This window comes from Mirounga angustirostris, unplaced genomic scaffold (assembly GCF_029215605.1).
Source record: "Mirounga angustirostris isolate CCGP_5_RB_7025 unplaced genomic scaffold, mMirAng1.0.hap1 SCAF_8, whole genome shotgun sequence".
Classification (NCBI taxonomy): Eukaryota; Metazoa; Chordata; class Mammalia; order Carnivora; family Phocidae; genus Mirounga; species Mirounga angustirostris.
Genome location: NW_026991716.1, coordinates 112,431,415 through 112,443,919, shown reverse-complemented (window position 1 = coordinate 112,443,919; position 12,505 = coordinate 112,431,415). Strand labels below are relative to the sequence as shown.

Here is a 12,505-nt window from a genome sequence, read left to right as displayed (position 1 = left end):
GTTCTTCTTTGTAATAGCTTGAGTTAAAGTTAGAGAGTCAGGTAAAAATTCTTAAGTAGGGCATGACTCTATTCATTTTTAGATCCTAAATTTACTATCAGATATGTCCTTTAAATGGCTTTTCTTCATGTAATATACTTTTTTCTCTCAAAAATTTTTGATGTTCTTTTCTGTATGTGGGCCCATACGTCTAATTAATTCTATCATTAAAAACTCTAGCAATTTGTATATGAGAAAATCATTTAAAGAAAAGTGATGTCTATGATAGACTAATTAGGCTACTACATTAAAAATATTTTTAAAATATTTAACATATTTTTCTTTAAATTTACAGAAAAATAGAAATTATAAAGGAAGTTGTTAGAGATGAAAAAATTTAAAATACATTTCATTACTTTAGAGATAAAATTTAAAATACATTTCATTGCTTATTCTTCCCTTGCAAAGAAATGAGGTTTACTTTGAATCTTACCAAGTTTTATGTAAGATGCAATGACTTCGGTTAGAAAGATACTATAAAAAAAGCAGGTGACCTTGTATTTTGATAATTAAACATGCTGATTTATAGCAATAAAATGAAAAACAGCATCTCAGCTTGCCATAAACAAATCTAAAGGAACCATTAAATACAATTTTCATTAGAAAATATCCTGTCTTGTTTTGGTTTTTCAGAATATCTAGCTGGAAAAACAGAGAAGTCTGCCGTAAGAAAACAACTCATTCCGCACCAATTCAAGCAGAATTATTTTCCAAGGAGACAAGTCCAAAATGAAGTATCTTCTGGATGCAAACAATACAAAGTCAAAAACATCTTCTGTGGTCTTCTGTTTCCCTCCCCCCGTCCTATTCTGGTTCACTTGTAGTTCTCTTTCTGTTCTTGAATTTCAATGAATGAACACTACTGTCAACACAAATTAATCAAATAGTGTAAAACAGATTAACTCACCACTTTGAAAGCTCTTGCAGGAGCAGGTAAAGAATTGGTTTCTTCTAAGTATTTGTCCCAAGAAAAATGTTTCACATTTGGATAACCTAAGAAAGAAAAAAGTAAATCCTGTCAGGTTTAACCAAAATGACAGTGAGAACCACAAACTGACCTGTAAAATTATATTATTATATAACCTAGGAAATTATGTTCATATTCCACATAATAGCTTTAAACTAAATAACACACTCAGAACTGTAATAATTACATTACTTTCATCTTGATCAAGACTCCTCTATTACCTTTTATTTTTTTAAATTTTTTTAAATTTTATTTTATTATGTAAGTCACAAACCTCTATTACCTTTTAAATGAAAATTTAACATATATGTATATGTGTAATTTATATTCTCAGGTAAGTCCTATATACAGATACACGTAAGCCAAAAGTACCCTTTAATGTCCAATTCTAATTCTACTAATCAGGAAAATCTCATGTACATACAGACAATGCACAGATGTTTGTTAATGTAAAAATGTAAAAACAATTTTAATAACCATAATATAGAAAATGTGCAAATATAAATATATATATGTAGTATATATTGACTAGTACATATGGACTAGAAAGCATTTATTGAAAAGAATGAGGCAGATTTACATACATTAATATGTGACATATTCCAGATATACCATCATATTGTTAGGTCAAACAAGCAAAATCAAGTCATAGTATTTTTTTTTTAAGATTTCATTTATTTTATTTTTAGAAGGAGAGCATGAACGGGGAGAGAGGCAGTGGGGAGGGAGAGGGAAAGGGAGAGAACCTCAAGCAGATTCCATGCTGAGCTCAGAGCCTGAGGGGGTGCTCAATCTCAGGACCCTGAGATTATGACCTGAGCTGAAGCCAAGAATCAGATGCTCAACCGACTGAGCCACCCAAGTGCCCCAAGTCATGAAGAGTATTAATAAAAAATGTGGAAATAACTATCCCTCCTTCCTCTTGCCTCCTTTTGTTTCCTCCAGAGCTCAAAATCCACGAGGCAGGCATGAGCAGGAATTAACAGTGGCTCAGTGGGGTGGGAAACTGGCTACATTAAGACGAAAAAATAGGTAAATAAACTGAGATAAAGGAAGGCAGGTTTCTTACTGACTGAAAAAAGAGGTATAAATAGAGAAAGTAGGAAACTAGAATAAACTTAGGGGTCTTGGATATGAATTGGAACTAATGATATAAATTCATTGTTTTCAGTATCTAAATAGAGAAATATACATAAATATAATTTTTTTATATTTTACATGAATATATTTCCTAACTATATCCTCTGAGGGGACGGAAGTAGCATCATCCCAGTAGCAATGAGCATATCTACCGTTTAGATGTTAGTTTGAATCAAGGAAAGTACAAGATAAGCCTAGCTGTGCCAGAGAGTAGGAGGTTCTCCAAAAATGATTAGAACATGTCGAAGGACATAGTAACCACCTTAAAGGGATTCCCACTGGCCAAATCTGAGAAAATCTGGACATGAAAGTAAATAATGCTGGTTACAGATTATAACTCATTGATAAAAACAGTAATGTATGAGTCCATGCAGAGATAAATAAATTAACTGAATGAATACATGGGAAGATGAGAAAGCTATTCTTTGCAGAAGAATTTCAACTAATTATGTACAAGGAATAAAAAAATTAGCATTTAGCAGCTGTCAGAATAACTCTTACTAGAAATATCAACAGATGTTAAAACTAGTGAGTGATGCAGGGATGAAGTACAGGATATTTACACAATCTCAAAGTATCTCTCCACAAAATACTGACTAATTACAGAGAGAAAAAAACTATGTTAGTGAAGAAGCCTGGCAAACACCATCTTTTTTTTTTTAAGATTTTAAAAATTTATTTATTTTAGAGAGGGAGAGCTCACATGCATGGACAAGCAGAGGGAGGGGCAGAAGGAGAGGGAGAGAGAATCCTCAAGTAGATTCTAAGCCAAGAATGGAGCCCAACGCAGGGCTCAATCCCAGGACCCTGAAATCGTGACCTGAGCCGAATCAAGAGTCAGACGCTTAACTGACTGAGCCACCCAGACGCCCCTGGCAAACACATCTTGATCAATTAATGGTAAAAGATCAGTAGTGAGACAAACTGACACCATGTGCAACCTGACAGGATGCAGTGAGAACACAGCACCATTTCTGTGATGTTCCTGCCAAAATATATAACTCAGATCCAATCATGAGGAAATGCCAAGCGTATCCAAATTAAGTAGCATCCTACAAAATGACTAATCTGTGGGGTGCCTGGATGGCTCAGTCGGTTAAGTGTCTGACTTCGGCTCAGGTCATCACCTCGGGGTCCTGGAATGGAGCCCTACATTGGGCCCCACGCTCTGTGCGGAGTCTGCCTGTCCCTCTGCCCCTCCCCTGGCTCATGCACTCTCTCTCTCTCAAATAATTAAATCTTTAAAACAAAACAACAAAATGACTAATCTGTAATCCTCAAACATACTAAGGTCATGAAAGCCAAGGAAAGCCTAACTGAAGGAGAGTAGAGGGATGTAACAACCGAGTGCAATGTCTGATCCTTTTCATACAAATGACATCATTGATATAACTGACGAACTTGAATCGGTCTCTGGGTCAAGGGTATTCTTGCAGCTTTTCCGTACCTTTGAAGTTATTTCAAAATAAAAGTTTAAGAGCAAGTATGCAAACATATTTCTATGACTACAAACATTTAACAACATATTTTTAAGGACCATATCTTGCACAATTTAAGTAATATTAAAGCTGACTGCACACACACGGAAGTCTGTGTATACAAAGAGGCAGAAAGATTTTTCTGGAGAGATACAAGGATAAACTCTTAAACTATGGGAGAGAACAGCCATTACCTCTTTTCACTCTCAAGTTTTCAGAACAAGCATGTATTAATGTACAACTGGATAATCCAAAATAAAATCATTTTAAAAGTCATAAAGACTTTAATTTTGGAAAAAGAACAGTAGACATGCTACATATTTTGAAAAAATACATGAACATGGGGTGTCTAGCAGGGCAGCTGAGGGGGCTGATGCAGGATGTAGCAAGGGTGGGAGAAGGGCAGCTGGGAGCCTCTTCAGACAGGAGTGAGCGGGATCATTCTCAGACAGGACATCAGTGATGCAGCCAGGAAACTTCCCTTAGAGAAAAGGGACTGGAAAGAGCAGCTCTGTTGTCATGGCGCTGAAGAGTGACATTAAGCACAGGCCCTGAAAACCATTATTTGACAGGTTGGGTTTTTTTTAACTTTTTTTGTATGTACGTGTGCTAAAATACATAGCACACAAAATTTACCATTTTATCCATTTTTAGGTGTACAATCAGTGGTGATAAGCATATTCACGTTGCTGTGTTTGGTACTTTTGAACAGGAAATTTGGGATTTTTTAAATGTGTCAAAAAGCGATGGCTTTTCTCTTCCACTGAATTATAAAAGTCCATGAAAGGAGACAGATGACTTGGTTATTTGCCTCCTATTAGAAGTCAACAAGGATGCCTTACACCAGCCCTTCCCACAGTACTTAAGCCAGCACTGTGAAGACATAACCAGGAACCTCCTCTTCACCGGTTCTCTGTTTATTTACCAGATCTCTGATTATGACCATAAAGGTGGGAAAGAAAAAAAAAAATGGGTCAATACTAAGTGGGGAAATCTAAAAGAGTCCTCACAGCAACTCAGACGGTAATAGTGGCACCCAGGTAACTACACGATCAACAGTCACTGGCTCCTAATACTACGTAAGCCACAGGACACATGAGAGCTGTCCAGGAAAAGTCTTACAGGCAGCACCACATTTGAGCCATGAAACCGTTAATATCTTGTTTTAACGCTTTATTGTTTATGCTAATGCTCTTTCATCTTCAAAACAGCTCTATAAATCCGTAAAGGACAGGGGCTTTTTGTCCCTAACACAGCAGAAAACTCAGAAAGCAGAAGGGACTCATCTCACCCATCACTGGGATAGTGTAAATGGTCCCCTGGGCAAGTAACTGATCAGACACTAAGATGCGGTACCGAGGAACTGGAGACAACCCCCCCTCCATGCAATCAGCTCTTAGAATGGAATGAGACAAGTACTGGAAGCTCCAAGCTGAGTCTTTGCTGCTTCTGTGCTGCCGGCAACAACCACAAATGAGCTCGAAGCAAACCAAGGAGCTATCCTTTGCCTGTGACAACGAAGCTGTCACCACTCACGTAAGTACCCGTAAGTAACCACCTATAGCGCAGTGATGCTTTGTGTCAGCTGAGGACCCTGTCTTTTCACCCAGGTGGTAGCCGGGGCACCTTCACCAGGGATATGTCTGGGAACCTGCGGTCTTAATTATGCACATGAAAATAAACTCAGTATGACGTACAGAGAGACTATTTATCAGCAGTTAGACTGTTCCCTCTCAAAGGGAGAGTGAGGAAGCTGAGAAGGGGCCACGGGGCCAGAAGCAGATAGCTGAAGGATCTGAACACTGCAGAGAACAGAGAAGAGGTGCTACCAGCAAAAAGGTTGGAACCAACAACCCAAGAGAAAAAGGAAAAGTGAGTATGGGAGTTCTGATTCAGGTTATTTAAAAAAAAAAAAAAGTCTAAAGCCTCAAGTTCTCACTTAAATGTGAACATTGTGCTTTTGTCAGAATTGACTCACATGTCGTCAAGGCTTCGACCACAAATGCTGTCCCCATGTCCATTTCTCTATATTCGTTAAAGCTTTAAACAACGCACTTCTGTGGTTAGACAATATACTTAAATGTATATTAATGTAAGGTCTAGAAATGAATTTCAACTTGAGAAATAAAAGATCTTTTAAAAAAAGAACTTGGGGCACCTGGGTGGCTCAGTGGGTTAAGCATCTGCTTTCAGCTCCGGTCATGATCCCAGGCTCCTGGGATTGAGCCCCACAGGCTCCCTGCTCAGTGGGGAGTCTGCTTCTCCTCTCCCTGTACCTCTCCCCCCAGATCATGCATACTCTCTCTCTCTCTCAAATAAATAAAATCTTTAAAAATTTTTTTAAAAATTAAAAAAAAAATAAAAAGAACTTATTTTCCAAAGAAGACAAACTTTGATACTCTATTATGGACTAAACCAGTGAATATACTTTCAGGTGTCTCGGGGGTCAGCAAACTACCACGTGTAGGCCAGCTGCCTGGTCTTTGCAAATAAAGTTTTACTCCAACAAACTATGTTCATTCGTTTTTGTATCATCTAGGGCTGCCTTTGTGCTAAAACTGAATTGAGCAGTTGTGACAGATGTTGTATGGACTACAAAACTAAAAATATGTACTATCTGGCCCTTTACAGAAAAAGTTTGCAGACTCCTGTTGTATATGAAGAATATTAGACACATAAGGGACACCTGGGTGGCTCAGTCAGTTAAGCATCTACCTTCAGCTCAGGTCATGATCCCAGGGTGCTGGGATCGAGCCCCATGTCAGGCTCCCTGCTCAGTGGGGAGCCTGCTTCTCCCTCTACTGCTCTCCGTGCTTGGGCTCTCTCTCTCTCTCTCTGACAAATAGATAAAATCTTAAAAAAAAAAATATTAGACACATAATAAACACAAACCTGGTGGAGTAATAAGTGTTCTTCTATGTTCTTTACACCAACCGACTGGATGAATGTGTGGACTCGATGCTTCACACCTGTAGTTATATAAATCACAAAATTGTAATTATCAGGATAAAGTCTCAAATAAAAGCAAATGTATATATAAATAATCATATACGCAAGGAAGCTAAAATTATGTCAGCATCTTGTAAGGGCAAACGTGCAAAAAGCTGGAAGCTCGATCACCCTCACAACACAAGCATGCTATTTCTATCATCTCTTACAATAGCAGAGGCCAGGTATCAGGACGGCGTAGTCCCTTCCTAGTCTCACCTCTTTCTTCTTCTCTCTGTCATCTTTACTTCAGTCAAGCACATATCTTCATAAGACCTCTTGAGCAGCATGCATTATGTGGCATCTGATTCCTTGCTCCTGATCAAACTTGTTCTATGTATTCCTCATCTTAACATGCAACTCATTTCATTCATTCATTTGCTCACTCACTCATTTAAACACTGAGCCCTTACAATGCACCAGACACTGGGATAGACACTGAGGATACAGGAACACAGAAAACATGTGCAAAGTTCCTGCTTCTGTGGGGTCTGCAGTATACTGGGAAGAGACAGGAAATAAATTAACCAGATATGTACTCTGGAGGCACAACACTATGGGGACAGGAAGTGGAAGAAAGAAGCAGAGAGCAAAAATGGAAAGGCACCCCTTTATACAACAGAGTTAAGGTGGCCTCCCAAATAAGGTGACACCTAAAGAAAGTGAAGAAAGAGAACTGAGCCACTCAAAGCCATTCCATGCAGAGGGAACAGCAAGTATAAAGGCTACGAGGTGGGAGTCTCACAGCTGGGTCAGGAATAGACTGAGGGAAGCAGAGAATACGGAATAGTATCAGGAAGGGCCTTTAGGCATGATAAGGTCTTGGGATTCTACTCAGAGTAAAATGATGTTTACTAGAATATCATGCAGGGGTTTTAGGCAGAAGAGTGGCATAATCTAATCTATGTTTTGAAGTAATTATTCTACCTGCTTTGCAGACAATTAACCACACTGGAAATGAGATGAGGCTCTTAGAAGGCTTTTGCCAGAGTTGATGATGGTGATCTGGACCAAACTGCTGGTGGTAAAGATAATATGAAGTGATCATGTTTTTAGGTCTATACTTTAAAGGAAGAACCAACAGGATATGCTGGTAGATTTGATACAGAATGTGAGTGATGTGAAGAAGTCAAGAACATTCCAAGGTTTGGGGCATGGGCTGCAGGAAGAATTAGGACCTTGGATGGGAAGACCGCAGACAACAGTTTCTGGCATTGCAAACAGTGAAGAGCTTTGTTATGAACATACGTCTGACAGACAGGGTGAGAAGTCAAAGAGATAATGAGCATAAAAATCTGGGGTTCAAAGACAAGATCAAGGGTAAAAACACACATGTGGGAGTCATCAGCATTTGGGATATTTAAAGTCATGAACAAAAATGAGGCCATCCAGAGAATGCATATAGAGAGAGAACAGAAGAGGTAGGAGGCAAAGAAGTCCAAGAAGAAATGTCTAGAAAATAAGAGAAGGAAAGAAAGAAGAAAGAAATCAATGCTGCTGCTGGATCAAAGAAGAAAAGAAACAAGAATTGATCACCAGTTTTACCAATGTAAAGGTCCTTACCATTCTTGACAAGGGTGTTCTGGTGGAGTTGGGGATAAGAAAGGGCAGAAACCGGAATAGGGACTTTTTTTTTTTTTAAGATTTATTTATTTATTTTAGGTGTAGGGGTGGGGAGAAGCAGAGGGAGAGAGAAACTCAAGCAGACTCTGAGCAGAGCATAGAGCCCAAGGCGGGACTCGATCCCATGACCCTGAGATCACAACCTGAGCAGAAACCAAGAGTCAGACACTCAACTGATTGCACCACCCAGGCGCCCCTGGAATGGGGTGGGTTTAACAGAAAAATGCAAGGATAGCAGATGGAGTCAACTAGTAGAGAAAACATGCTTAAGGAACTGTTTTAAAAGGAAACCGAGAGCAAAAGGAAACTTTCGTTTTTGTTTTCGTCGGGAAATACACAGGGGGAAGCTGGGTGAGGATACATGGACATTCTCTGTACTACCTTTTTTTTTTTTTTTTAAAGTAAACTCTATCTCTCAACGTGGGGCTCAAAGTCACAACTCTGAGATCAGGAGTCGCACTCTCTACTGACTGAGCCAGCCAGGTGTCCTCCTCGGTACTATTTTTTAAGTTTAGAATTGCTTTAAAATAAAACTCTTTATAAAAGATGGGAAATATTACTTCATTTATTCAAGAAATACATGCCGAGCAACTACCATGATCAGGGTAGTGTTCTAGGTGCTAGGTCTATGAGGGGTATCAAAAAACCCCCAAAACCCTTCTCCTATTTGGATACTGATAGGAATAATTTAACAGAGAGGGATGACCTACTGATGGAGAAGACAGAAACGACTTGGTGGGAGGGAACAGACTCTCAGGCATGAGAGCGGGCCCCCAAGGCAGGGGCAGGCACACCACCCAGGTGGGACTTGTGTCACAGACAGGGTTCGGTCTATGGGCAGAGACCAGGAATATACCCACCAGACAAGACGCACATCTCTGCTGACCATCTTTTTTCTCACTAACCAGGAAACGAGGTTATCAGTTGAGAAGGAGAGTAGGGAAGGAAGTGAGAGAGGTTCAAGAGAAAAAATGGAGTGGAATTTAGTGGTCCAGAAGAACAGACAGGAGTCTGTTGAGCAGGACTATGGGGCAGGCCTGAAGGCCACCTGAGATTAGCGGTCGTGAATGTGACGTCAGGCGAGTGAGCATGCTGCGCCCTTCTCTAGCTCCATTCAGCCACTCGGGCGCAGGCATAAAGTCAGCACAAAGTGAGCTCAACCAGGGTTGGGATTTTGCCAGGCAAACACAGTACAAGGCAGTAGAGGCCACAGTTACAAGGAGTACTTATAGCAGGATTACAAAATAAATGTATAGGCATCTAGAGACACATCACAATTAAAATCTGTAAAAAAAATTTCCTATCGGTGTTCTCAAAGTTAAAGGGCCAAGTGGTTGAGATATTTAATGCATTGCTAGCATATTAAAGACTGAAGTTATACTATAAAAAAACAGGTTTCAAATTATTTAACCTAGCATTCCCTAAAAATATCTAACTATAAAATACCGCTTCGGGGCACCTGGGTGGCTCAGTTGGTTGAGCGACTGCCTTCGGCTCAGGTCATGATCCTGGAGTCCCAGGATCGAGTCCCGCATCGGGCTCCCTGCTTGGCAGGGAGTCTGCTTCTCCCTCTGACCCTCCCCCCTCTCATGCTCTCTCTCTCTCATTCTCTCTCTCAAATAAATAAATAAAATCTTTAAAAAAAAAAAAATACCGCTTCAATGGGCAATCCATTAGAACACTAGTGTTTTGCAGAACACAGTTTGGAAAATGTTGGTCTAAAGGATGCCAAGGAGCCCAGTCTTGCTCTATTAACCAGATCCGTTGAGCCTATGCTAAAAGATCAGGAAATCTCAACACAGCCATCTGGATGGAAAACTAAAAGAGAGAAAGCGAGGAAGGTAACACAGTGGCTAGAGTTTCTGGTGAATAAAAAAAGCTTATGACTACTGAAAAACAAAGAACTTTCTAAAAAAAATGCTCTAAGTGAATGAGATCAACATATAGTCACCTCTTTTCAAACCAACTTTCAAATTAGTAGCCCTGAACAGTAACAAGGTGCGTTGATATAGCCTCAATTTAATGTTGATTTTTCTCAGACTTATTTCAGTGAAAAATACCTTTAAATTTATAGTTAAAGGTTTCTTCCTTTCTCTTCTTTTATTCACTTGTTATCTCCTACCATCCTTCCCCACGCTATTATTTCTCTTAATCTATGTATTAGGGTTATGTGTATATGTGTATGTCATTATTTTAGAAATGTAAAAAGAAAACAAACACTGCTAGGTCAATGCTAAGTTCATACAACAATTGGTACATTTCTTACAATGATATATTTTCATAAAAGGTATTTTAATATACAATTCCTTAAAATACCTCCTGTTGTGGGAATGCAAATTGGTGTAGCTACTGTGGAAAACAGTATGGAAGTTCTTCAAAAAATTAAAAGCAGAAATACCATATGATCCAGTAAATCACTACTGGGTATTTACTCAAAGAATACAAAAACACTAATTCAAAAGAATATATGCACCCTTATGTTTATCACAGCATTATTTACAATAGCCAAATTATGGAAGCAGCCCAAGTGTCCATCAATAGATGAATGGATAAAGATGTGGTAAATACATACAATGGAATATTATTCAGCCGTAAAGAATTAAATTTTGCCATTTGCAATAATATGGATAGATCTAAAGAGTGTAATGCTAAGCAAAATAAGTAAGTCCGAGAAGGAAAAATACCATATGATTTCACTCATATGTGGCATTTAAGAAAAACAAACAAAGGGGGTGGAAAAAAGAGGCAAACCAAAAAACAGACTCTTATAGAGCACAAACTTATGGTTACCAGAGGGGAGGTGGATGGGGGGGATGGGTGAAACAGGTGAAGGGGATTAGGGATACACTTATCTTGCTGAGCCCTGAGTAATGTGGGTAATGGCTGAATCACTATATTGTACCCTGAAACTAATATAACACTGTATGTTAACTATACTGGAAATGAAATGAAATAAAAGTATTCTGTTATAAATTGTATAAACAAGACTATAAAGCTCTATTTCCAGCTATTCTACTCTTTTCCAAGACAATCATCTGGTTATGGATTATTACTGATTATGTATTGCCTCTATTTCAGAGAAATTCTTATTTTATTTTAGAGAAAGGCGTTAACTCACATAGGGCTCATTAAAAATAATAAAAAGAACACATACACCATAGTTGTCTACTTTTTTTCTTCCCAGTCTAATACAGCTTTCAAATAGTTTTTATAATTACCTGCCAGGCTCATGGCGATTAAAGTAAGAACAGTGACATTACTAATTCTTTTGATTTTATTGCATTTCTCTATAAACTGCAATTAAGGAAAATATTGTGGTGTATCTTGGCCACACATTCCTGTAAGAATCGAATCTTATTTAAGTAAATGCTGCCTAAATATTGATCTAAGTCACCCTTTAAAATCAACAGGAAGCCATCTAGTAGAGAAAACAGAAAGAGCTCTGTTTCCATCTATTGTACCCATACTCTGCCCATCAGCCAACAACACTTTATTGAGAATGAAGTTGGAAGATTGTGAAATCTTTTCTGCTACTACTGTAAAACAAGTCATCTCTTAGTCCCATCTAGTGTTCAAAAGCAGAAATGTAACCAGAAAGAAATGTAATTATAGAAGAATAACTGATGGTGAAAAGTTTGTAAACTGTTGATCACTGTACCCCCCTTTCTTTCTTTTGGGTTTTTACATATATCATCAAAGAATTCTGTGTCAAACATTTTTTTAAGTTCACTCCTGGGGCGCCTGGGTGGCTCAGTGGTTTAAGTGTCCAACTCTTGATTTCGGTTCAGGTCATGATCTCAGGGTCATGAGATGGAGCCCCGTGTTGGGCTCTGCGCTCAGCGAGGAGTCTGCTTGGGGGATTCTCTCCCTCTGCCCCTCCCCTGCCCTCGTTAGCACACGCTCATGCTCTCTCTCTCTAAAATAAATAAATAAATCTTAATTTAAAAAAATAAAGTCTATTTCACAAGTGAGTGCAAATTACTCATGAAGGCTGCTAAGATCTAATCAGACCTAGACTGGTAGACTTTGAAAAGGTCAGAAACCAAAGAAATCACTCATGAAAACTCGTGTTTGTAATATAAGGATAAAGAGAGTAGATGCTAAAATATTCATTTTATGGAAACATGAAGAGGTTAAGTGATTTCACCAAGCCTTCCAGGTAAAAAGAAAGAGATCCTGGTTTTATCAAGTCAGAGCCAATAGCTCAACAAAATGCACACACGCTGGGCTCTGCAAATCTAGGCAAAGAGTCAAACAAGAACATTTCAAG

General features: G+C 38.7%; 1 protein-coding gene across 12 annotated transcripts in view; it reads right to left on the bottom strand.

Annotated features, from left to right (window-relative positions):
* L3MBTL3 (L3MBTL histone methyl-lysine binding protein 3) overlaps positions 1-12,505 on the bottom strand; it is a 179,108-nt gene that overhangs the window by 109,429 nt on the left and 57,174 nt on the right. For all 12 annotated transcript variants that reach the window (XR_010413760.1, XR_010413759.1, XM_064598093.1 and 9 more), the window contains 2 exons: positions 6,517-6,593; positions 947-1,032 (listed from right to left, as the gene is read on the bottom strand). Coding sequence is in view for 10 of the 12 variants with exons in the window: in XM_064598093.1 (XP_064454163.1) it covers positions 947-1,032; positions 6,517-6,593 (163 nt within the window). In the remaining 2 variants the exon portion in view is untranslated. The remainder of the gene's footprint in view (positions 1-946; positions 1,033-6,516; positions 6,594-12,505) is intronic.